This window comes from Narcine bancroftii, chromosome 2 (assembly GCF_036971445.1).
Source record: "Narcine bancroftii isolate sNarBan1 chromosome 2, sNarBan1.hap1, whole genome shotgun sequence".
In the NCBI taxonomy this organism is placed as follows: Eukaryota; Metazoa; Chordata; class Chondrichthyes; order Torpediniformes; family Narcinidae; genus Narcine; species Narcine bancroftii.
In genome coordinates, this window is record NC_091470.1 from 197,580,230 (window position 1) to 197,602,821 (window position 22,592).

Below are 22,592 nucleotides of genomic sequence, written 5' to 3' on the forward strand. Positions count from 1 at the left end.
TGGAAGAGACCAAAACTTGCCTGTTTCACAGGGAAGGGGCCCACCCACTTTGAGCAGAGTCCTAGGGGTGGCCATAGCTGATAAAAGGTCAAGAATGGCTGATGTAGGCATTCGGACTCTCATTAAAGGGATGCTGCCTGATCCACTGAGTCCCTCCAGCTTCTCTCTATTCGCTCGAGGTTTCAGTGTTTGTAGTTCCCGTGTTTCTCTGTCACCTCCAGTTGTCAATTTCCTTCAGGTAGCAGCCTTCTCGCTCCATGTCCACTGCCTTTAAAGTTTGATTCATTACCAGAGTACATGCATGACAACACGTTCAATCCTGAAATTCTTTTTTCTGCAGGCCAGGGTTAGTAAATCTATAGATCAGTAAACTGTACTCATCAGGAACTGTCAATAAATTGCAAATCAAATAAAAGTTGTCAGCAATAAATAACAAGCCATGAACGAGTCTCTGAAAGAGTGTAATTATCCCCTATTGTTCAGGAGTCCGAAGGTAGAGGGTTAGCAGCTGTTCCTGAGTCTTGTGGAACTTGTACGTCGTTCATGATAGCAGCAGGGAGAACTGAGCGTGGCCTGGGTTGTCTGAATCCTTGATAATTGATGCTGCTCTCCCAACGGCCGCGTTCCCCATAGATGTTCTCCATGGTGGGGAGGGGTTTGCCTGTGATGTCCTGGGCTACCTTTTGCCGGGCTTCCTGCTGAGAGGTATTGCCAGGCTGTCAGCACATTTTCCCACCACACATCTGCAGATGTCTGCCAAGGTTTTTGATGGCACATTGAATGATTAATTCTCCCTTCAACCTCCTTTGTAGCTAGGCCCTTCATTTATTCAGTCACTGGATGTACCCTCAACCTCGGTGTGGTTCCTGATAAATCTCCTCCTCTGTAAGCTTCTGTAACTGACTTGCTGTGTTGTCTCTGTTCTTTCCCCTAGGGCCCCTGATGGTTCTTGCATTCTGACTAACAGCGCTGATAATATGCTGAGAATCTTTAACCTCCCCTCTGAACTGTATGAAATGAGGTGGAACGTGCTGCCAGAAATGGTATGTGTTTCTCTTTACTCTTTCCCCCCCACCGAGCTCTGGATTTCTCCTTCCTGAAGCCTCCTTTTCCCCCCCTCCTCCATTCCTTTGCAGCTCAGTCGGAGATTTGATCCTCGCACTCCCAGCTGTGGGGCATTTCGGCCTAATGCAGAATGCAGTTCCAGGTGGTTCAGCCCATCAGGAATCTGATGGCCCCTTGAAAGAGCCGCCCAATTGGTTCCACAACCCTGACTCATTCACCCATCAAATAACTTCTTTTTGCACACACAGGACAGAATGGCACTATTTAGAGATCCAATGCAGGGGTGGTAGTTACTGCCTGGGGATTGGGAGCAGATTGGGTGGGGTGCTGTATGGAGATTGGGTTCAGGTTGAACCCGGGCTCAGTTGGGGGATTGGGTGAAGGTTGGGTAGGAGTGTTGCCTGGGAGTAGGTGCAGGTTGGACAGGGCTCTGCCTGGGTATTGGGTGCAGGTTGGGCAGGGGCTCTGCCTTGGGATTGAAAGCAAATTGGACAGGGTTATGCCTGGGGATTGGGTGCAGGTTGGGCAGGGGCACCGCCTGGGGATTGGGTGCATTTGGACAGGGTTGCTGCCTGGTCATTGAGGACAGGTTGGGGTTGGGGCTCTGCCAGGGGATCAGGTGGAGGGTAATAGATACTACTCGGGGTTTGGATGTAAGTTGGGCAAGGGCATTGCTTGGCATGCTGGGTACTAATTATGGGCAAGTATTGCTTGGAGTCAGGAGAACCAGAAACTATGGTTTGAGCATAGTCAAGCAGGTGATGTGGAAGGGGCTTGGAGTCTAGGTACAGATGGTAGTTTCTGCCTGATATACTGTGCTCACTGTAAAAAGAAACCCACATGATTTTGTTTAAAATGACTTGTTTTTAATGGCTTGAAATGTAATTTTGTGTGTACATTTTCAAAAATTTTCCAAATGAGGAAAAGACCTTGGCTCTTTTCCTTTTGCTTGACCTCATTCACATGCCTGAATTTACTTCCTGAACATTTTTGGGTGTATTTTATGGATTTTGGTCTGCTGATCACAAAAATTACCTTAAAAATTTCCTATCACGCACCATCTTTTTAGGTAGAGCCTATTTTTGTGATTTCCTGTCATATTTTGAGTCAAGCCGACAAAGCCATGAAGGGCAACGTGTCGTTGAAAATTCATTTCCCGCACTTACCCTTGGACGTCCTCCCGGCTGATCTTGGTGCGGTCAGTGACGAACACGGTGAAAGGTTTCACCGGGACATGGTGACCGTGGAAAAGCAGTATCAGGGCAACTGGAATCCATTGGTGCTGGCCGACTGTTGTTGTGCACTGACACGAGAGGCATCAGATGCTGAATGCAAACGAAAATTAGCAGAAAAAACATTTTTAGGTCAGTTGAACTAACGCAGTGTGTCAGCATCGTAATGCTACATTCAATAAAGGGTCATGATTCTCCAGTTGCCTTCGTGATACAGCAAATCTGAAATTATCTTTGTGTTCAGCTTGAAGTTATCTATCATAATTCCTTTTTTTTTCAGGAAGCAAACTTTTTGAAAAAATTGTTGTCCAATGTAGTTTTGCACCTGTTTCATGAGAACACTGAACAAAGTTCAGTGGCCAAAGTTCACGTTTGCACTGTGCCCAACTTAAATTAAAACTCTGCTGCTTGCATGTGATCCACATCCTTATATTCCTTGCATGTTCATGTGCCCGTCTGCAGCCCTTGACGCCACTGCCTTGTCATTGCAGAGTCCTGTCCTGCGGATGTCTGAGGGAGATACCATATACGATTACTGCTGGTACCCACTGATGTCCTCCATGGCTTCTGAAACTTGCTTGTAAGTTTTGAACACAGTTGAACCTGTAGCATTTCCTCATGGGTTTCGTAGCTGTCCCAACAGGGTCCCCTGCCTTTATTGTTGACCTTCCGGAATGTCTCAGGTCAAAGGACCTCTACGAGCATTGCCCACAGTCTTAAACCTCAGAATCATTATGATCACATGACCTATTGTACCTTTGTCCGCACACAAGGACTACTTGGGTTGCTTCCCTTCCCTGTCATCTGACCCTATCCCTGGTCATAGCTCTTCCAGCAAGGTTCCAGGTTCTTAAAATATTAACCAAAGTGTCTGGTTCTCCTGACCCCAAGTTATGGGTGCCCATAACTAGCACCCAGCAGGCCAAGCAGTGCCCTTGCCCAACTCACATCCAATCCCCAAGTAGTAACTATTACCCTACACCCAATCCCCCTGGATCCCTATTGCCCTCTGAGTCAAGATTGCTTTCCTCCAATATTACTACGACTCTCGTCCCAATCGATGGTCAGCATTGAGCTAACCATGCTGACCAATGTTCATCAATCTCACAGCCTATGGGAAGAAGCTATTCCCTATGCTGGCAGTCCTGATTTTGATGGTCCTGTACCACCTTCTTGATGGTAGCTGGTTGAAGATAGAAAGGGTTTTCTATAATTCCTTGAGCCCTATTTGGATAACGCTCCCAGTAAATGTCTTTAGAGACCCCTGTGATCCACTCAGCCATTTTAATGATCCAATGTATTGACATCTGGTCCAATGCCTTGCAGTTACAGTCTCACACAGTGATGCAGCCAGACAAGAGATGGGGGCTGGTAGCCTTGCTTACCTCAACCTCCTGCGGAGCAACTGCGCCTTCCTGACTAATGAGGTGTTATGGGTCCAGAATAGGTTGTCCGTTATGTGCACGCCAAGGAACTTTGTGCTCTCCACTCTCTCCACAGCTTAGCTAGCAGCAGTCGTGACAATCCGATTCACATCTGGGACGCCTTCTATGGAGACCTGCGGGCGACCTTCAGGCCCTATAACCACTTGGTAAGTCCTGGCCGACCCAAGGGTCCGCCAGCCTGGATTCCCCCAGGTCATGGCACTATCCTGCCTGGAACATGACCTCCCCTGCCTGATGGTAGGGTATTGTTGCTGGGGGTTGCAGGCAAACCCACTGTTGGTTCACCATCACTCATCGGCATGTGTCAGCTGTCATCACGCAGCCCTGCAGAGGGGGAGCAGGTAGCTGTGTGACTGGTGGAGTCGCTGGCTCGTGGAGTCACTGGCTCGCAGAGTCAGTTTGGACCTCCGGCACTGTCCGTGTGGAGTTTGCACATTCTCACTGTGATCACATGGGTTTCCCACAGGTGATCTGGTTTCCTCCCACATCCCAGGGTAGGTTAATTGTCCACTGTAAGTTACCCCTTGATTGGTAGAATCTTGGGGAGGGAGTTGATGGGATTAATGTCGGATCAGTGTAAATGGGTGGTTGAAGGGCAGGATGGATGGTGGGCTGAAGGGCCTGTTTCCAACATTGCCTGCTTGACTGGGATTTCAGCCTATCTGAGAGGTTTTGAAGAGGGAGGGGGATCTCAGCCAGCTGGGATGGTCCTCCTTGACAGAGCAATACAACTGGACAACGATCCAGGAACGGCAGAGATCTCTGAGACTTGAGCTGGAGTAAAGTGGTGGGAGGGGGAGATCGGAGGATGTGGTGGGGAGGGGGAAATCAAGGGTGTTAGTGGGGAGATTGAGGGTAGCGGGGCTGGAGGTTAGAGATAGAGAGGAGGAGATCAAGGGTAGTGGGCTTAGGCTTAGTGGGAGAAATCAAGAGTGAGGTGGAGGTGGGGAGGGGGAGACGAAGTGGTGGGGATGGGGGAGATCTCTGTGGGGTGGAGGTTTGAGGAGTGAAGGGGAGATCGGGAGTAGTGATTATAGGTTCCGAGGGGAGATTGAAGGTGGTGGAGAGGGGGGGATAGAAGGTGATGGGGAGGGAGTAATCAAGGGTGGTAGGGAGTAGGAGTGATAAGTAGTGGGGAAGGGAGATAGAAGGTAGTGGAGAGGGGGGGGGAAAGTGAATGGTGGGATGGGGAGATAGCGGATGGTGAGGAGCAGGAGATAAAAGGTGGTGGGAAGGGGAAATTGAAGGTGGTGGGGAGAGGGAGATTGAGGGTGGTGGGGAGAGGGAGATTGAGGGTGGTGGGGAGAGGGAGATTGAGGGTGGTGGGGAGGGGGAGATTGAGGGTGGTGGGGAACGGGAGATTGAGGGTGGTGGGGAACGGGAGATTGAGGGTGGTGGGGAATGGGAGATAGAGAGAGGTGGGGTTGGAGGTTTGGGGTGTGGAGGGGGAGATTTGTTCAGTGAGTGTAGTCAAGCTGAACTAGTGGGAGTTGAGGTTTTGTGGAAGGTGAGTGAGGGGAGCAGGGGAACCGGCCAGGGAGCTGGGCATGCTCGACAGTGCGCACCTGCAAACCTGGCCTGCCTCTGCGGGTACGGATCGGCACCCACCACCAGGTGTGTGTTGTGCTTGCTGTCTGCAGGACGAGCTGACGTCCGCCCACTCCCTCTGCTTCACTCCCGACGGCTCGCAGCTCTTCTGTGGCTTCGACAAGATGGTGAGGGTGTTTGAAACGACCCGTCCAGGCCGCGAGTGCGAGAAGAGGCCAACGATGGGTACGTTTCTGGTCTTTCTTTTCAAAATTCTTTTCAGAATTCAAAAACGGAGCCAAGGTGCTCAACAAAGCAATATCCCAGTCTGCACCCCATCTCTCCAGCCTTTCGGTGTGCTTCTACTGCAATCACAGCGTCTGCAGACTATTGTGTTTCACTCTTGTCTTTCATAAGTGGCGTGCTTTTGTAAGTTCAGCTGCTTACAGCATCTCTCTGACGCCAGCTTCTCCTCACAGCCAAGAAGCAAGGCCAGGCGGGCATCATCTCGTGCATTGCCTTCAGCCCCGAGCAAGACTTGTACGCCTGCGCCTCCTACTCGAAGACGGTGGGACTCTACAGCCGGGACGAGGGGTCGGTGCTGAGCTTGCTGCAGGGCCACCAGGGAGGGGTGACGCACGTGGTGTTCTCACCTGATGGAAACCTGCTGTACACCGGGGGTCGGAAGGTGAGCAAAGGGCGGGTGGCATGTGTCTGAAGACCGGGTGCAGGGCCGTCGGCGCATCACCAGTTAAACTGTGTGAGGCGCTGCCTCACCAAAGCAGCCAGCATCACACAGTACTCCCATAATCCTAATCACAGTCACTTCTCTCTGCCATCTTCAGGCAGAAGATACGAAAGCCCGAAGTCTAGCTCCTCCAGTTTCAAGAACAGTTTTTAAATTAGACGCACAACACAGTAACAGACAGTCCCCTCTGGCCCACGAATCCATGCCGCTCAATTGACCTCTGAAGCCCATATATTTTCGAAGGGTGAGAGGAAACCCACGCAGGTTACGGGAAGAACGAACAAACTCCTGACAGAGCTGGATTCAAACCAGCGTTGATGGCCCTGTAATAGTGTTGTGTGAACTGCTGCATTAACCATGCCACCTAACAGCTATTGGGCTCTTGAACCTCCCCATCCAACCCTAACCTGAACCACAAACTACTCTTGCATCACTAAAAGATCTATCTGCCCTAATGAAACACTGCTTTTTTGCCCAAACTGCAAGTGAATATTGATCTTTTTATATTGTCTGTTATTCTGTGTCATTTCATATACTTTATGGAAGGTGCAGTTAGTGCAACGCTGACCGGGACCAGGGTTCGGATCTGGTGCTGTCTATAAGGAGTTTGTATGTTCTCCCAGCATGGGTTATCCCCAGAGGCTCCGGTTTCCTCCCACTGTTCGAATCATCCTGTGGGGCTTCATTAAGTAAGAATCTTGGTGCATCTGCACTTTGCACTGTGTGCATGGCAATGTGTCCTGTTCTCATCCAAATGTTGTGGCATGTTCCGGGTTCCACGTTTCTGGATGGATGGCCAAGCCTTAGAGAGGCTGCTGTGCCCAAGGAAGGTGATGTGCCTGACGAAGAGAAAGTGAAGGGGAATGGCAAGGCCATAAGAGCAGAAATAGGCCATTCATCCCATCGAGTGTGCCCTGCCATTCAATCCCATGACCTCATTCATTCTCCCCACTGCCCGGCCTTCTCCCAATCACCCTTGATGCCCTGCCTAATCGGGAACCTGTTCGTCTCCACCTTAAATACACCTAATTTACATAGCCCCTTCCTGAGTTGCAGTCCTATGAAATATATAAGACATAGGAGCAGAAATAGACCATTCAGCCCATCAAGTCTGCCCTGCCACTCTATCATGAGCTGATCCATTCTCCCGCTCGGCCCCACTGCCCGCCTTTCTCCCTGTGACCTTTGATGCCCTGGCTAATCAAGAATCTATCAATCTTTGCTTTAAATACACCCAATGACCTGGCTTGTAGCAACACATTCCACAGATTCACCACCCTCTGGTTGAAGAAATTCCTCTGTTCCCCTTCCCCCAACCCTTCAGTCCTGAGGTTGTGCCCTCTTGTCCTGGACACTCCCACCATCAGTTTGTTCAAAATCCGTGAGAGTTGGACTGAATACATGGGGGATCTGTTTCCATTACTCCAGGGCGAGTCAGGGGATGGGGGGGCGGCGGGCAGGTTCATTGGGAAAACAACACCTGAGCTAAATGCTTTATGGTGTCTGTTCTGCCTGGGAGCACATTGAAGCAGATTAATGTGGGACTTTCAAAAGGGAATTAGATTAAGACTTGAAGGAACGAGCAGTTAGCGCAGAGACCCAGGTTCGAATCTGGAGTAAGGGGTTTGTATGTTCTCCCTGTGTCTGCGTTGGATTCCTCCCTCTTTCAAAAAACATATGGGGTGGTAGGTTAATTGAGTGTAATTGGGCAGCATGGGCATGCGGGCTAGAAGGGCCTGTTGCTGTGCTGTATGTCTAAAAAGAAATGAAACAAATTGAACACCATTGAGATGCCGGGCGAAATAGCCTCTCCCCCGCCCCCTCTCTTTCCCTATCCCTCTGTCTCCTTGCCTCCAGCTCCCCACCCCCGCCCCCTCAATTCAGAGAGATACACTATCCCCCTAACACTTCCCAGCTTTTTTCTTTTCTTGCCGTCCCACCCACATCCATCTATGACCTCTTGCCTATGCCCCTTCCCCCACCATTTTATTTGGGCACCTGCCTATCTTCTGATCATTTCGGTGGGGGGGGGGGGGGCCGAAACGTTGTTTAAGCATCTTTGCGACATGCGCTGCATGACCTGCTGAGTTTCTCCAGTGCTTTTAAAGAAGCCCTCTACTTGTAGGCAGAGTTTTATAGACAGACTGGCCTGCAGGACTCCCCAGTGCCTTGCCCAGTGAAATTAACCAACTCTTATTCCCACTGCTTACGCTGTTTCATCTTGTGTCTCCCCAAGGATCCCGAAATCCTGTGCTGGGACCTTCGGCAACCTGGGAAAGTGCTGTTCTCCATGTTACGGTCAGCAACCACTAATCAGCGAATGTATTTTGACCTGGAGCTGTGAGTATTTCAACTCCTTCGAGGCCAAGTCAGCGAGATGTGAAAATATCCCCTTCCCCATCCCCTCCACTTGCTCTAATGATCGAGCAGTGTGGCCTAAAACTGTCTCTTTTCCTGAGGTAATATCACATCTCGTCAAAACTCCAGTTAGACCACATTTGGAATATTGTGCTCAGCTCTGGTCACCTCATTAGAAGAAGGATGTGGAAGCTACGGAGAGGGTGCAGAGGATGTTGCCTGGATTGGAAAATAAATCTTATGAGGCAAGGTTAGCTGGGGCTTTTCTCTTTGGAGCGTAGAAGGATGAGAGGAGACTTAATAGAGGTCTACAAGCTTCTAAGAGGGTGGACGGCCAGCATCTTTTTCCTAGGGCAAGAGAAGCAAACTCCAGAGGACATCTGCACAAGGTGCAGAGTGGAAAGTTTAGGGGAGACATCAGGGGTAAATATTTTAGAGAGTTGTGGGTGCCTTAAATGCATTGCCGGGGGTGGTGATGGAGTCTGGAATAGGGGACATTTAAAAGACTCTTAAGGCAGGCACATGGATGCAAGAAAAATAGAGGGTTATGGGTGTGGTGTAAGGAAGGCTTAAATTTAAATAAATTTTGACATACAGGTCATTTCCACTCACAAGTCTGTGCCGCCCAATTGACCTACAACCCCTGGTATGTTTCAAACAGTGGGAGGAAACCGGAGCTCCTGGGGGAAAGCCACGCAGACAAGGGGAGAACATACAAACTCCTTACAGACAGCATGGGATTTGAACCTCGGTCGCTGTAAAGGCGTTGCACTAACCGCTGCCTCCCAATTAGATTGTTGAATAGATTTATACAGGTCGGCACAACACCATGGGCTGGAGGGCCTGTTCTGTCCTTTATTGTTCCAGCAAGCAACCTCTGGTGGAAACTTGCAAGGTCACCCAGTAACGGAGCTAATCCTCCAACGGAATGTAGTGGTTGGCCTAATCCTCCAATAAGAGTTTATTATCCAAGTTCAAAATTCAGGTTTATGGTCAGAGTACATACATGGCATCATGTATGTACTTTCCCTGCCGATAATTCCTAATTATCGGTAACTATAACCTTCATCAAAAAGAAAGAAATGTATACACAAGATAAACGAACGTTGTACAGATGCACTAAAATTCTTGCTTTCTGCAGTCACACGGAAAAGTAAGATACACAAAATAAAATCGTTTAAATTACTGCAATAGTAAAAATTGCCACAATATTCCAAGACAGAACAAGAGATAAAAACTATCAAATAATAGATAGTAAGGTTCATTTATTTCCACACAATAATACATTAAAAAGATAACACACATTTAAAAACCACTGGTATCCAGCACCTATGGGGTTGGTAGATGCCGGATAAGAGTATTTGCCGATTGCTTGTTGCTTGATTGGCGAACTGGTCACTGTGGGTGGGTGGGCACAAATTTTAGACTTCAGTTTTCTTTTTAACCTTACTCTGAAATTTTTTTTTTGGCCGAATAACTGGGATTTTATGGTACAATCTTTGTCTGCCGTGAGGCAAACAAAGAATCACCATGAGCATTGCCCAGCACCCCCAACAATAGAAGCAAGAGAGACTCCCTTTGGAGTCGCTGGGCATCCGTGGATTCACCTCCACCGCTTCTGCAACCTCACAGACTCCTGTTCGATCCATCGGCCGCCCGAGCTCCGGATCCAAACCTCCAACATGATCAGCGTCCGTGGCCACTTCTTGCCCTCATCACTGGTTCCTATGTATGGTTCTCACAAGCCAGTCTCCAGCAGCCCCGCAGCCTCTGTGGGTCCTACGGCCACTGAGCCCCTTGCTGTGGGCACCTTCCCTCGAGGGCCGTCTCCCATGCTCTTCCTTTTCAGCGGGGGAGTTCTCCCCATTTCTGGTGGCCTGTACCAGTTCACTGCTCCCCCGGAGCCTGCAACCTCTCATGGTACACTGTCCAGCACAGGTGGGTATAGTCCCCACCATGAGTGCAAGAAAATAAACTATCACTGCCAGAGACAATCCAGCAGGGATTGCGGAGTAGTCGAAAGTCTGAGTTAGGGGAGTACGGGGAGGTTCAAAAGTCTGATGACTGTTGGGGCGGGCGGGCGGGGATGTAAACAACCTGGGGCTGGAAGGCTTCTGTACCTTCTGCCGGTAGGAAGCAGTGAGGAGAGGTTGTGAACAGGGTGATGGGGGCCCTTAATGTTGGCTGAATTGGGACTGTAAAGTTAGTACAAAGAACTGGCATCTCAGAAGGGAAAGCCTTTTAGCAGCCCCCTTTCGGTTGCAATGTTTAGTGAGTTCCCAGCTGGTTTGTAACCAAACAGAGCGGAGTCCACCATAAGGGATTCCTCATCGTGTGGCAAGGTCACTGCCTGCGTTGAAGATCTCAGCATATCCAGTGGTTGCTGCAGCACCAAGGTTATGGCCACTGCTTTCACATGAATGCATCCTGGTCTTCTCCACAGTTACGGCCGCTATGTTGTCAGTGGGAACACAGAGGGGACGGTATCCGTGTGGGACATCACGTTGCCTCCAGCTGGGGGCCCGGACTCTGTGCTGGATCCAATTCTCCAGTTCCACACGCAGCAAGACTGTGTGAATGGGATCAGGTGAGTGGCCCAATGGTTGGGGGGGGGGGGGGGGGGATGATGAGGTGGCAGGAAGAGAGGGGGGGTTTGGCAGGGAGGAAGCAGAGGGAAGAGGCGGCAGGGAGGAAGGGGAAGGAGTGGCATGGAACAAGGGGAAAGGGGAGATGGCATGGAGGGAGGGGACACGGAAGGTGGCAGGGAGGAAGGGGAATGTGGCAGGGAGGAAGGGGAATGTGGCAGGGAGGTAGGGGAAGGGGAGGTGAGGGAAGGAAGTAGCCAAAGGGGTAGCAGGGAGGTGGGGGGGAGGGATGTTGGAGGAAGAAAGAAGCAGAATGGTATGGCAGGGAGCTAGTGGATGGGGATGGAGTGGGGGCAAGGAGGTAGGGGAGGGGCTGGCAGGGAGATAAGGGAGGGGGAAATGCAGGGAGGGGATGGCAGGGAGCTGGTGGAGCAGAACAAGTTGGATGGATTGAAAGAAAGATGGAATTAGGTAGATGGGGGGGTGGGTTGGGAAGAGCGATAGATTGGGGGGAGGAGAGAATGACGATGTCACAGGAGCATTATAGTGTGGGGGGGGGTAGAATGTTGGTGAAGGCAGGCCAGCAGATATTCAGTCAGTTTGCAGTTATTTTTGACCCCATCACCCCTATCCTCTTCCCAGCCTTGATCCCTCAGACCACCTCATCCCCCACAAGACCCCACCCTAGATGTCCTCACCTGCCCTCCAGTCCTTGCCCCCACTCCCCACTCCCCGAGGCGATCAGGCCAGCCATCCTCTCACTCCCCGAGTTCCTCACCCCAGCCTTGCTCTCTCCTAGAAGCACAGACCCAAATCTCAACCATTTTATGACTCCCACTGATGCTAATCGACCTGCTGAGTTTTTCATGTAATATTACACCAGTTTTATTACATGACAATAAAGGAGTCTTGAATTTTGAGTTCCTCCCACACCTTGTGTCTCTGCCCCAACACATTGGCTCCCTCCCATCTTCCTCCCTCCATGACTCATGGACTCAGCTCACCAAGACTCTGCTACCCACAGCGTTCACTGTCCACTCCTCTAGTCCCCTATCTCCATAACACCTCTCAGATCCCTTACACCCCTCCCTATCCTGTAACCCCCCCCCCATCCTGTCTCCACACTGCTCCCTGTATCTGTAATTCCCTCTGGACCCCTACACCCCTCCCTATTACTGTAAAGGCCCCCCTCCAATCCACTCCACCCCTCCCTGTCTCTGTAACTCCCTCTGGTCCCCTAAACCCATCCCTATTTCTGTAATATCCTCTGGACCCCTACACTCTTCCCTATCTCTGTAATCTCTTCCAATCCCCTACACTCCTCCCTAGGTCTGTAACCCCTACTCTGGACCCCAAACCCCTCCCTGTCTCTGTGCCCACTGTGATCCTGACATCATTGAGATTTCTCCCACATTTCTGGCTTCTCTCCAACCTCTGCCCACTGTGTCATCTCCAGCAGCCGTGTGTTGTGCCTTGGGCTCGACCTCTGGAGCACCCTCCCTGAATCTCTTCCCCCTCCCATTCTTTAACGACCCCAGCTTGCCAGACCACCATCTCCACTGTGGACACCACCCCTGCTGGGCCTTCTGGGGACAGGGAAAGCACATTGTCATTGGGCCGTTCACCTGACCTTTGCCCTCCCTCCGGCAGCCTGCACCCCTACCTGCCTGTGTTGGCCACGACGTCAGGGCAGCGCAAGTTCCCGGAGCCGGCGGAGAGCGAGGAGGAAGGGGACGGTGCCCTGATGACCCACCGCCACACCCGGGCCGAGAACTCGATGAAGCTGTGGCTCTGCTCGCCGCCCTGTGCCCCAGCAACTCCAGCCAGTGAGGCAGAGAGTCTGCACCCCGAGGGCTCAGTGCTGGAGATGCACTAGCCCGCCATCCTGGGAGGTAGGCGGACCTCGTCGTCTACAAACCCAGCCATGTCTTGCCCCCAGAGAAATGAGATATCAAGTTTGGGACTGCTGAGTTAAACTGTTTTGGTGAGGTACAATCTGGGTCCCAGCCGCTCTGATCCCCAGGAGAAGACGTAAGGCTTTATCTTTCTCGTTTCCTATTGCAATCTCGATTCCACCTTCTTTGCCTTCTTGCATGGTCTGGGTCCCAGCTACTTGGCTCCCTGGGAGAAACCATCTGATTTTATTTTGTATATATCATTTCCCAGCACAATCTAGTTTGTGTCTCTAGTGCAAACAGATTTTGTATAATTTTATTTTCTCATGTGACCTGGATCATAGCTTCTCTGCTTCCTGAGAGGCACGGATTTTATAGTTTGTGCTTCCTGGAAACCTAGGAGACCCTCAGTCCTGTTCGTTATCCGAGTAACCTCTTCTTCTCCTCCCCATTCCCAGAAACTCTCCCCCACCCCCCGGATTCTGCCCCTCACCCACCCACATATCAGTGGGAGGAAACCAGAGCACCTGGCCATGAGGACAGGGATCGAATCCGGGTCTTGGGCTGTGAGGCAGTGGCGCTAACTACTGCACTACTGCCCTACCCTCAAAGCCCTTCCTTCATCTTCCCCTCTGTCCCACCTGCGGGCTGGGCGGCGTTTCAACAGGTGGCCTCACAGTGAGCGGGGCCTCACAGTGAGCGGGGCCTCATAGGCCACTCGGCCCCTCTTGCTTCCCACCTCACTATTTCATTCCGTTCTCCCAGCTCCCCCCTCAACTCCTCTCTGTGGGATGGAGTTCCTCGCCCCTCTGAGTAAATTCCCATCAGATTTTAATCACGGAGAGAATTCCCCAGTTCTGGTCTGCTCCCACAAGCCCCAAGCCCTGCTCCTACCGAAACCCCTTCAACCTCTGTCACCCCTTGGTTTGTCATTTCACAAGGTGTCCATTCGCAGAGGAGACACGTGGTGCCAGAACCTTTAAATACATTGGACAAACTTTGGATGTGGTTATTGCTCCAGAACCCTGGGTGAAGAGCCCTTGGTTCCTCTCTGTGGTCGATATCCTTCCCTCTTCGGGAAGGGATGGTGGACGGGTGGGCGGGTGGGAGGGGAGGGAGCCATCAAACAGCACCACAATTGCCCCCACCCTCATATCCTAAAACTAACGAGGCCATTTTGAAGGTTGCACGCGGTGACTCGAGATAAACAGGAGGGGCTGCGAGCCTTTCTGGGTCTTTTCTATCCCCTCTGATCTTCCTCCTGTCTGAGACTCTAAACCTTTTTGGGAAATATTCCTGATGGAGGGTTCTGTCTTGAAACATCGACTATCTACCACTTTCCATGGACCTGCTGAGTCCCTCCAGTGCTCCCCCCTCTCCCAGAAGGACTCTCCCTCAAAGGCCATGGGGAGTAGTAGTTGGGCCATCCCACCTGCAGCACCCTCACGCCCGACCTTTATTGCCAGGGAATGTTTTGTAAGAGTTGACGCTTCTCTTTTTGTACAGTTTTGTATGTTGCCAATAAAATTGTAATCACTTGGAGTTGTCTGTGGCCGGTTGCTCATTTCACCCTTCCAGATGCGGTCCAGCTGACCTCTCACCCCAATGTTGGCACCCAGAAGGAAGACGACTGGGTACTTCAGCTGTCAGCCACCCCGGGTGAATTTATGCCCTCATTATTTTTTGTTATACAGCACGGTAACAAGCCCTTCTGCCCCATGAGCCCATGCCACCCATTACACCCAATTGACCTACAACCCCCAGTTTGTTTTGAAGGGTGGGAGGAAACTGGAACCCCCAGGGGAAACCCATGCATCTCACGGGGAGAACGTACAAACTCCTTACAGATAGCGCCGGATTCTAAGCCTAGTTGCTGGCACTGTAACCCTGGCTGGTGGATTAATTGCTTATTGTAAATCAGTGGTTCTCAACCTTTTTCTTTCCCCTCACATCCCACTTTAAGTAATCCGTCGGCCATCGGTGCTCTGTGATTAGTAAGGGATTGCTTAATGTGGGTGGAAAGAAAAAGTTTGAAAACAACTGTTTTAATTGCCTTTAATTGCCTCGTTATGTGCACCGTTTCAGAACTCCAAAGGAAATGGGCCAATGGCAGTTTTTCTCCAGCAAAATTTTTCAGTAACAATCGGGTCTAGAGCAGCGGTTCTCAACCTTCCCTTCCCACTTACAACCTCTTACTAATCACAGAGCATCGATGACCAAGGGGATGTGAGTGGGAAGAGAAAGGTTGAGAACCGCTGTTGTAAATGATCCCTGCTGAGTGAATGGTAGAACCTGGGAGGATAAAATAGGGTTAATGTGGGATTGGTGTAAAATGGGCATCCAACAAATTGTAATGACTTTAATGTAGATATGCAGCACGGTAACAGGCCCTTCCAGCCCACGAGCCCGTTCTGGCCAATTAACCTACAACCCCCAATCTGTTTTGAAACCGGAGCCCCTGGGGGAAACCTACACAGACATGAGCAAAACATACAAACTCCTTAAAGACAGCGCCAGATTCGAACCCGGGTCGCTGGCGCTGTAACAGCGCCATCCATTAACATCAGAACAGCATAGGATTGTGCATCACAGAAATTACTCGTTTCGTGTCATATCCAGTGTGATCCTGATGTTCTATGCTAATCGCATTTTCTTTGCATGAAGCCCCTATGCCTCCAAGCCTTTCTTGCACAAGGACCTACCCAAAAGCCTTTTAAACATCGCATTGTAACTGCTGCCTCCACTGGCAGCTGATTTCCTGCTGTGGGGGAAAAAATGTCGTGCCAGATTCGAACCCCTGTCCCGATTGCTGAAGCTGTAACATCGTTGCGCTATCCTCAGTAAGTAGGAGCCTACCAGCGTGCTAGTAAGGCCCTTCAGCCCAAGATGTCTACTGGGGCTAGTCCTATTCTCCTTTTTGGCCAGAATCTTTCTAAACCTTTCTCTTCCCACTCACATCCCCTTGGTCATCGATGCTCTATGATTAGTAAAGGTTCCTTTAATTGTCATGTAATAATACATAAAAATGTAACATCTATGATATGCTTCAGCCTCTGCCAGCCATAAGGCAAACAGAGCGGCCGTGGGCGTTGCACGGCGCCCCTAATAGGATAAAGAGAAGCAAAAAAGAGACCTTACTCAGTGTCCGTGGATTCACCCCCAATGCTCCCGCAGTCTCTGCAGCCACACGGTCAACCTGTTCAAATCGTTGGCTCCAGATCCAAACCTCCCAACACGAATAAGAAGCCCATCAGCTTCCGAGGCCCTTCCGGGGCCATTCTTGCGCTCACTCGAACCCCGGAAGCACCCTCTCAAATTCCCTCCCTAAAGGGGGGTCAGGGTTTCCGATTAAATTTTCTCTGATGATTCTGAGAAATTCTCAGTCCCAATTGAGGATGATTGTGGACTTCAGGAGGGAGACAGAGAATGCGACCCAGTCCTCGTCCAGGGCTCAGTAGTGGAGAGGGTCAAGAACTTCAAATTCCCGGGGGTCAACAACTTTGAGGATCTGTCCTGGGGCCTCCACGTTAGTGCAATCACAAAGAAGGCTAGACTTGAGGAGATAAAGTATGTCACCGAAGACTCATGAAAACCATAGGTGTATTGAGGTGAACATTCTGGCTGGTTGCATCACTGCCTGGTATGGAAGCGCCAACTCTCAGGACAAGTATAAACTCCAGAGGGTCGTTAACTCATTCCCAACCGTCAAGAACATCTACGGGGAATGCCGCTGTTGGAGAGCAGCAGCGACCATCACCCAGCGCATGGTCTGTTCTCGCTGCTGCCATTAGGAAAGAGGTCTCGGTGCCACAAAGACTCGTGCCACTAGGTTCAGGAACAGCTGGTCCCCCTCCACCATCAGACTCCTCAACGACAAATTCAATCAGGGACTCGTTTAAGCACCCTTTGCACTTAATTTATTTCTCTGTATTGGCGAGCTCTCCACTGGCCACCGTGACAGAGGTGCACCAAAGAAAAGGAACAAGGACTGCCTAAAGAAATCTCTTGTTGCCTGCCACATTGACCACCGCCAGTGGGCTGATATCGCCTCAAACCGTGCATCTTGGCGCCTCACAGTTCGGCGGGCAGCAACCTCCTTTGAAGAAGACCGCAGAGCCCACCTCACTGACAAAAGGCAAAGGAGGAAAAACCCAACACCCAACCCCAACCAACCAATTTTCCCCTGCAACCGCTGCAACCGTGTCTGCCTGTCCCGCATCGGACTTGTCAGCCACAAACGAGCCTGCAGCTGACGTGGACATTTACCCCCTCCATAAATCTTCGTCCGCGAAGCCAAGCCGAAGAAGACAGATGGTTAACTATTTGCTTACAAGTACACATATCTTCTTGAGTAGTTTTCTTCACTCCCAATAAGTGGTAATTCTGCCTGGCCGACAGGAGAAAGAATCTCAGGGTTGTATGTGATGATAAATCTAAATTTTGGCTACAGTTGGTCCAAGTGTTCAGTAAATGCAATAGTACAGGCCTTTTTTTGTGGCCCTGGAGTAGTTGATGATTTGGGGTAGTACATCGAGGTTCAAGAGCCTGACAGCTGTTGTGGGGGATACAACTGTTCTTGAACCTGAGGTGCTGGTCTTGAGGTTTCTGAAGTCTGTGAGAAGAGGTTGTGACCCAGTGTGATGAGGGTTGTTGATGGTATTGGCTGCCTTCTTGAGACGGTGTCTCACACCGGTGTCTGCAGGAGGTCGGGGCCTGTGGTCAAACGGGCTGGGTCCGCTCTTTCAGCAGATCCTCGGAGATGTTGACCCCCAAGAATTTGAAGCTCTCCGTGCTCTCTGCTGCTGAGCCCTCGATGAGGACTGGTTTGTACTCCTCCCCTGAACTTCACAATCATCTTGGTTTTGTTAACATGGAGTGCAAGATTCTTGCTGAGACATCACTCAGCGAGCTGATGTATGTCCCTTCTGGGCAGTCGAATTTCGAAACCAGGCTGTGATGTGTTCTCCGGTCCTCGGTGCAAAACACGCAGACATACAACCAGACATAACACACATACAGGCAAACAATACTTAAGCAGCAACATAGATAAATAAATATTGTTTGGTGAATATGAGAGTCTCAGACAGTCAATGTGGGTAGTTCCTTTGGTCATTCATCATCCTCACTGCCCGTGGGAAGAAGCTGGTCCTCAGTCTGATGGTGCACTCTTGTTTCTTGGTCAACAGCAGGGACTTGTGAAGCTGATTTTTCAGATTTATTGTCAGAGTACATACATGACCCTGAGATTCCTTTTCCCAGCGGGCGCGGCAGAACTACCACTAATTCGTAATGCAAAAAATAAACTGTTCACAGCATCAACATGTAAACAAATAAAGAAAGGTAAACAGGTAAAGAATGCAAACAAACTGACTGCAACATGGAGAGAACAAAAAGAAAATCAGTACACAAGTCCCTAAATGAGTCCACGGTTGAGTTTGTCATTGTCAGCTGTACTGGGTGAAAAACTACAGCATGTTGTTGTGCAGAGGGACTTGGGAGTGCTTGTGCATGAATCGCAAAAAGTTAGGTTGCAGGTGCAGCAGGTTATTAAGAAGGCAAATGGAATGTTGGCCTTCATCGCTAGAGGAATTGAATTCAGGAGTAGGGAGGTAATGGTGTAACTGTATAAGGTACTGGTGAGACCGCACCTCGAGTACTGTGTCCAGTTCTGGTCTCCATATTTGAGGAAGGATATACTGGCTTTGGAGACGGTCCAGAGGAGGTTTACTAGTTTGATCCCTGGGATGAAGGGGTTGACTTAGGATGAAAGATTAAATCGTCTAGGATTGTATTCGCTCGAGTTCAGAAGAATAAGAGAAGATCTTATAGAAACATATAAGATTATGAAGGGTATGGATAGGATAGATGAGGGAAGGTTTTTTGAGCTGGCCGGGGAAACTAAAACGAGAGGGCACAGTCTCAAGATTCGGGGGAGTAGATTTAGGACAGAGATGAGGAAAAATAGTTTTTCCCCAGAGAGTAGTGAATGTTTGGAATTCTCTAACCAGGGAAGTGGTTGAGGCTGCCTCATTAAACATATTTAAAATTCGGTGAGATAAATTTTTACATGATAGAGGAATTAGGGGATATGGGGAGAAGGCAGGTAGGTGGAGTTAGGTCATAAATTAGATCAGCCATGATCGTATTGAATGGTGGAGCAGGCTCGATGGGCCATTTTTGGCCTACTCCTGTTCCTACTTCCTATGTTCCTATGTACCTGAACCTGGTGGTGCAAGTCTTGTGGCACCGAGACCGCTTTCCTGATGGCAGCAGCGAGAACAGAGCGTGTACTGGGCGGTGAAGGTCCTTGATGATCGCTGCTGCTCTCTGACGGCAGAGTTCCCTGTCGATGTTCTCAATAGTGGAGAGGGGTTTTGGCTGCAATGTCCTGGGATGTGTCCAGCTACCCTTTACACTCAGGGTATTGGTGTACCAGACCGTGATGCAGCCAGTCAGCACACTTTCCACCGCACCTCTGTAGAAATTTGCCAAGGTCGTACCGAATCTCCGCCAACTCCTGAGGAAGTCGAAAAGCTGACGTGCTTTCTTCACGATGCCTTCGGTGTGTTGGGTCAGGAAAGATCCTCCGAGATAGAGACACCCAAGAACTTAAATTTGCTCCCCCTCCGATCCCCCAGTGATCACTGGACCGTCCACCTCTGGCTCTCCCTTCCTGAAGTCAACAATCGGCTCCTTAGTTTTGGTGACCTTGAGGGCGAAGGTTGAAGGTGAGATCCGACGTGACCTTAGAGGGACGGATAGAGGAGACTCGAGGGGCCCAATGGTGTCCCTGTGCTCCCGATGCTATCAGCCAAATCCTCTCCACCCAATGCTCCCAAATGCCACTCAAAAGGTGGACGTAGACATGAACTGGCATCTGGTGGCCAATATGAGGAAGTGCAGGTTGAAGGCAACGTCAAACACGCCAGTGAACCATTGAAATATAAATTAAATTTAGACATACCCAGCACGGTAACAGGCCCAGGACACCCAATGTACAGCCAATTGACACCCCCCCCACCATGTTTTTGAATGTTGGGACGAAACCAGAGCCCCCCCCTGGAGGAAACCCATGGGAAGGACATACAATCTCCTTACAGAGACCGTGGGATTCGAACCCTGGTCGCTGCCGTTGTAACAGCGCTGCGTTAACCATGCCGACCCTCAAAATCTGCGAGGGAGAGTTAGTGGAAGCAGGGGTGTTCAAAGTCCTGGAGAAATCCATCACATCAGGCCAAGTTCAGGTTTATTGTCACCCAGTTGTACAAGTGCAATCCAACGAAACAGCGTTCTCCGGCCCTTGGTGCAAAGTGCACAGGCACGCCACCAGGCGTTAACACATGGCAAACAATAGATATGCAAGGTGCGTAGACGAATGTAAAAATAAATAATTAAATATTGGTGAGTGCGAGCCATTCCTATGGTTGTTCAGTGTCCTCACTGCTCGCGGGAAGAAGCTGTTCCTCAGCCTGGTGGCGCTGGAGGACGGGAGCAGCTGGAAGATGCTGCGTGCAGGGGTGGAAGGGGGTCTTCAATAATTTTGTGTGTCCTCTTCAGACAATGATCACGTCGTGGGAGACCCCAGTGGTCTTCTCTTCCGCTCTTGTGATCCCATGGATTGGCCTCCAACCTGATGCTCTACACACCACCTTAAGTAATCCCTTACTAATCACAGAGCACCTATGGCACAAGATGCCTCCGCAGCTGCACCGCCTTTCATCCAAACCATTGGCAACCCGAACTCCCGATCCAAACCTCCGGCACGGTCAGGATGCCCTCGGCGCCCTCTCCCATCTCAGCTCCAATACCTAATACCCCTTCAGCCAGTCTCCAGCAGCCTTCAGTCCCTTCACCACAGTCATCGGCAGCCTGCAACCCCGACTCCACGCAGTCAGAGAAAGAGAAGCAAAAGAGAGCCCCCCCACCGACGCCGCCATGGTGTCCGTGGATTCACCCCCAGCTCCGCAACCTCTGGGGTCACACAAGACTCCAGTTCGGGTGACACCATCGGCCGCTCGAGCTCCAGGTCCAAACCTCCGACGTGATCCAGAAGCCTTTGGCGCCTGAGGCCCTTTGGGAACCCTCCTTGCCCTCAATGCCCTCTTGAATTCTGTGACAGGGTCCAGCAGCCCGCGCGCAGTTTGGCCCGGCTCCCTCCATCACGTCACTAGAATATAGCCTTTTTACGTTCTTGCCGTGAAATTTACTCATTTCATTTCTAAACATTGTCGTTTATTATCCTTCGTAGTCTCATTGCCATTAATGTGATTCCCTGTGGTGATAACACCCCCCCGCCCCCCACTTTGCTTGAGTTGCTTTCCCACTGGTCTCAGCCCACCCCCTCCCCCCCTCAGTACCCAGTGGTGGAAGGACATGGGACTGTGGTCCATGTCCCCAGGGAGCACATGCATCCCTCGGCATGTGCTCCTCCCAACCAGAACGCGCCTATCGGCAGCATTGCCCTGATGGAAGTTGGTGAGTTTCACCGAGTTGACAACCTTCGCCTTTGTCTCTGCGTGAGTCCCTGGTATCAGAATTTATTGCCGTGAACACGTCACACAATTCGTTGTTTGTGGCAAATATTTCTCTAAACAGCAATTCAAAATAAATAAAATAGTGCAAGAAAAGGATAGAGACAAAGTGAGACCGTGTCTGTGGTTCGTTGTCCGTTCGGGAATCTGATGGCGGAGGGGAAGGAGCCGTCCTTGTGCTGCTGGGTGCTCGTCTTCAGGCTCCTGGACCTCCTTCCCAATGGTAGCAGAGTGAAGAGGGTCTTTGAGGATAGGGGCTGCTTTCTTAAGATACCACTCTCGTAGATCCCTTCGAGGGAGTGCCCACGATATCGCAGGGTGAGTTCACAACCCTCGAGTATTTTTCTGGTACCCGTATGCCAGACAGTGATGCAACCAGCCAGAATTCGGTACACCTGTAGATATTTTCAAGAGTCTTTGGCAGTGATGTGCCAAATCTTCTCCAATTCCTCACAGAGCTTTTGTGGTGATTGCCTCAACATGGCGGCTCCAGGACAAATCCTCGGAGATGTTGATACCCAGGAAGGTGAAGTTCTTGACCCTCTCCACTGCTTGACCCCTCAATGAAGACTGGTTCGTGTTCTCCTGATTTCCTTCTGAAGCCCACAATCATCTCCTTGGCTTACTAACGTTGAGTGCAAAGTGAAGGCAAGATCAGCGCCTTACCTTCAGACTGGGCACATCACAGCCCTCCATTCTCAACAGTTTTCCGCAATAATTCCTCTCTTTCCACCTTTGCTATAAAATTGGTAACCTGGCGCACTCAGGATTTTGGTGTGGAGTAGTAGATGAACTGGTAAATATTCCCTATTACCACTCCCGCATCATGAATTGATGAAGGGTTCCCGGCCTGAAATGTCGACCATTCTCTTTCTCCCAGAGACGTTGCTCTATCCACCAAGTTAATCTAGACTGAGTGTGCGCATGACTAAGTACCCGTGCGAGCATGTGTGGCATTTCCGTGTTTCCCTACACCCCCTCGAGTACTCCGTTTTCCTGCCACATCACAAAGACGTCCGGGGTGGTGGGTTATTCAGCCACTGTAAATGATCCCCCTTGCGTGGGGGTGAAGGGTGTAATCTGGAGATAGTGGGAATACAGGGGGAATGAAAATTGTGAGAGCAATAGATCAGGTGAACGCACAGGGTCTTTTACCCAGTGTTGGTGAATCGGTAACCTGAGGGCATAGGTTTAAGTGGGGGGGGG

General features: G+C 50.5%; 1 protein-coding gene across 2 annotated transcripts in view; it reads left to right on the forward strand.

Annotated features, from left to right (window-relative positions):
- Positions 1-14,397, forward strand: part of wrap53 (WD repeat containing, antisense to TP53) — a 35,233-nt gene extending 20,836 nt beyond the window's left edge. The window contains exons 6-13 of one of the 2 annotated variants that reach the window (XM_069919968.1): positions 935-1,043; positions 2,789-2,877; positions 3,798-3,888; positions 5,383-5,515; positions 5,749-5,957; positions 8,254-8,357; positions 10,819-10,962; positions 12,611-14,397. In XM_069919968.1, the coding sequence (XP_069776069.1) occupies positions 935-1,043; positions 2,789-2,877; positions 3,798-3,888; positions 5,383-5,515; positions 5,749-5,957; positions 8,254-8,357; positions 10,819-10,962; positions 12,611-12,836 (1,105 nt within the window). In that variant the 3' untranslated portion in view covers positions 12,837-14,397. The remainder of the gene's footprint in view (positions 1-934; positions 1,044-2,788; positions 2,878-3,797; positions 3,889-5,382; positions 5,516-5,748; positions 5,958-8,253; positions 8,358-10,818; positions 10,963-12,610) is intronic. The other variant, XM_069919969.1, reaches the window with a different exon arrangement.
- The last annotated feature ends 8,195 nt before the right edge of the window (positions 14,398-22,592 follow it).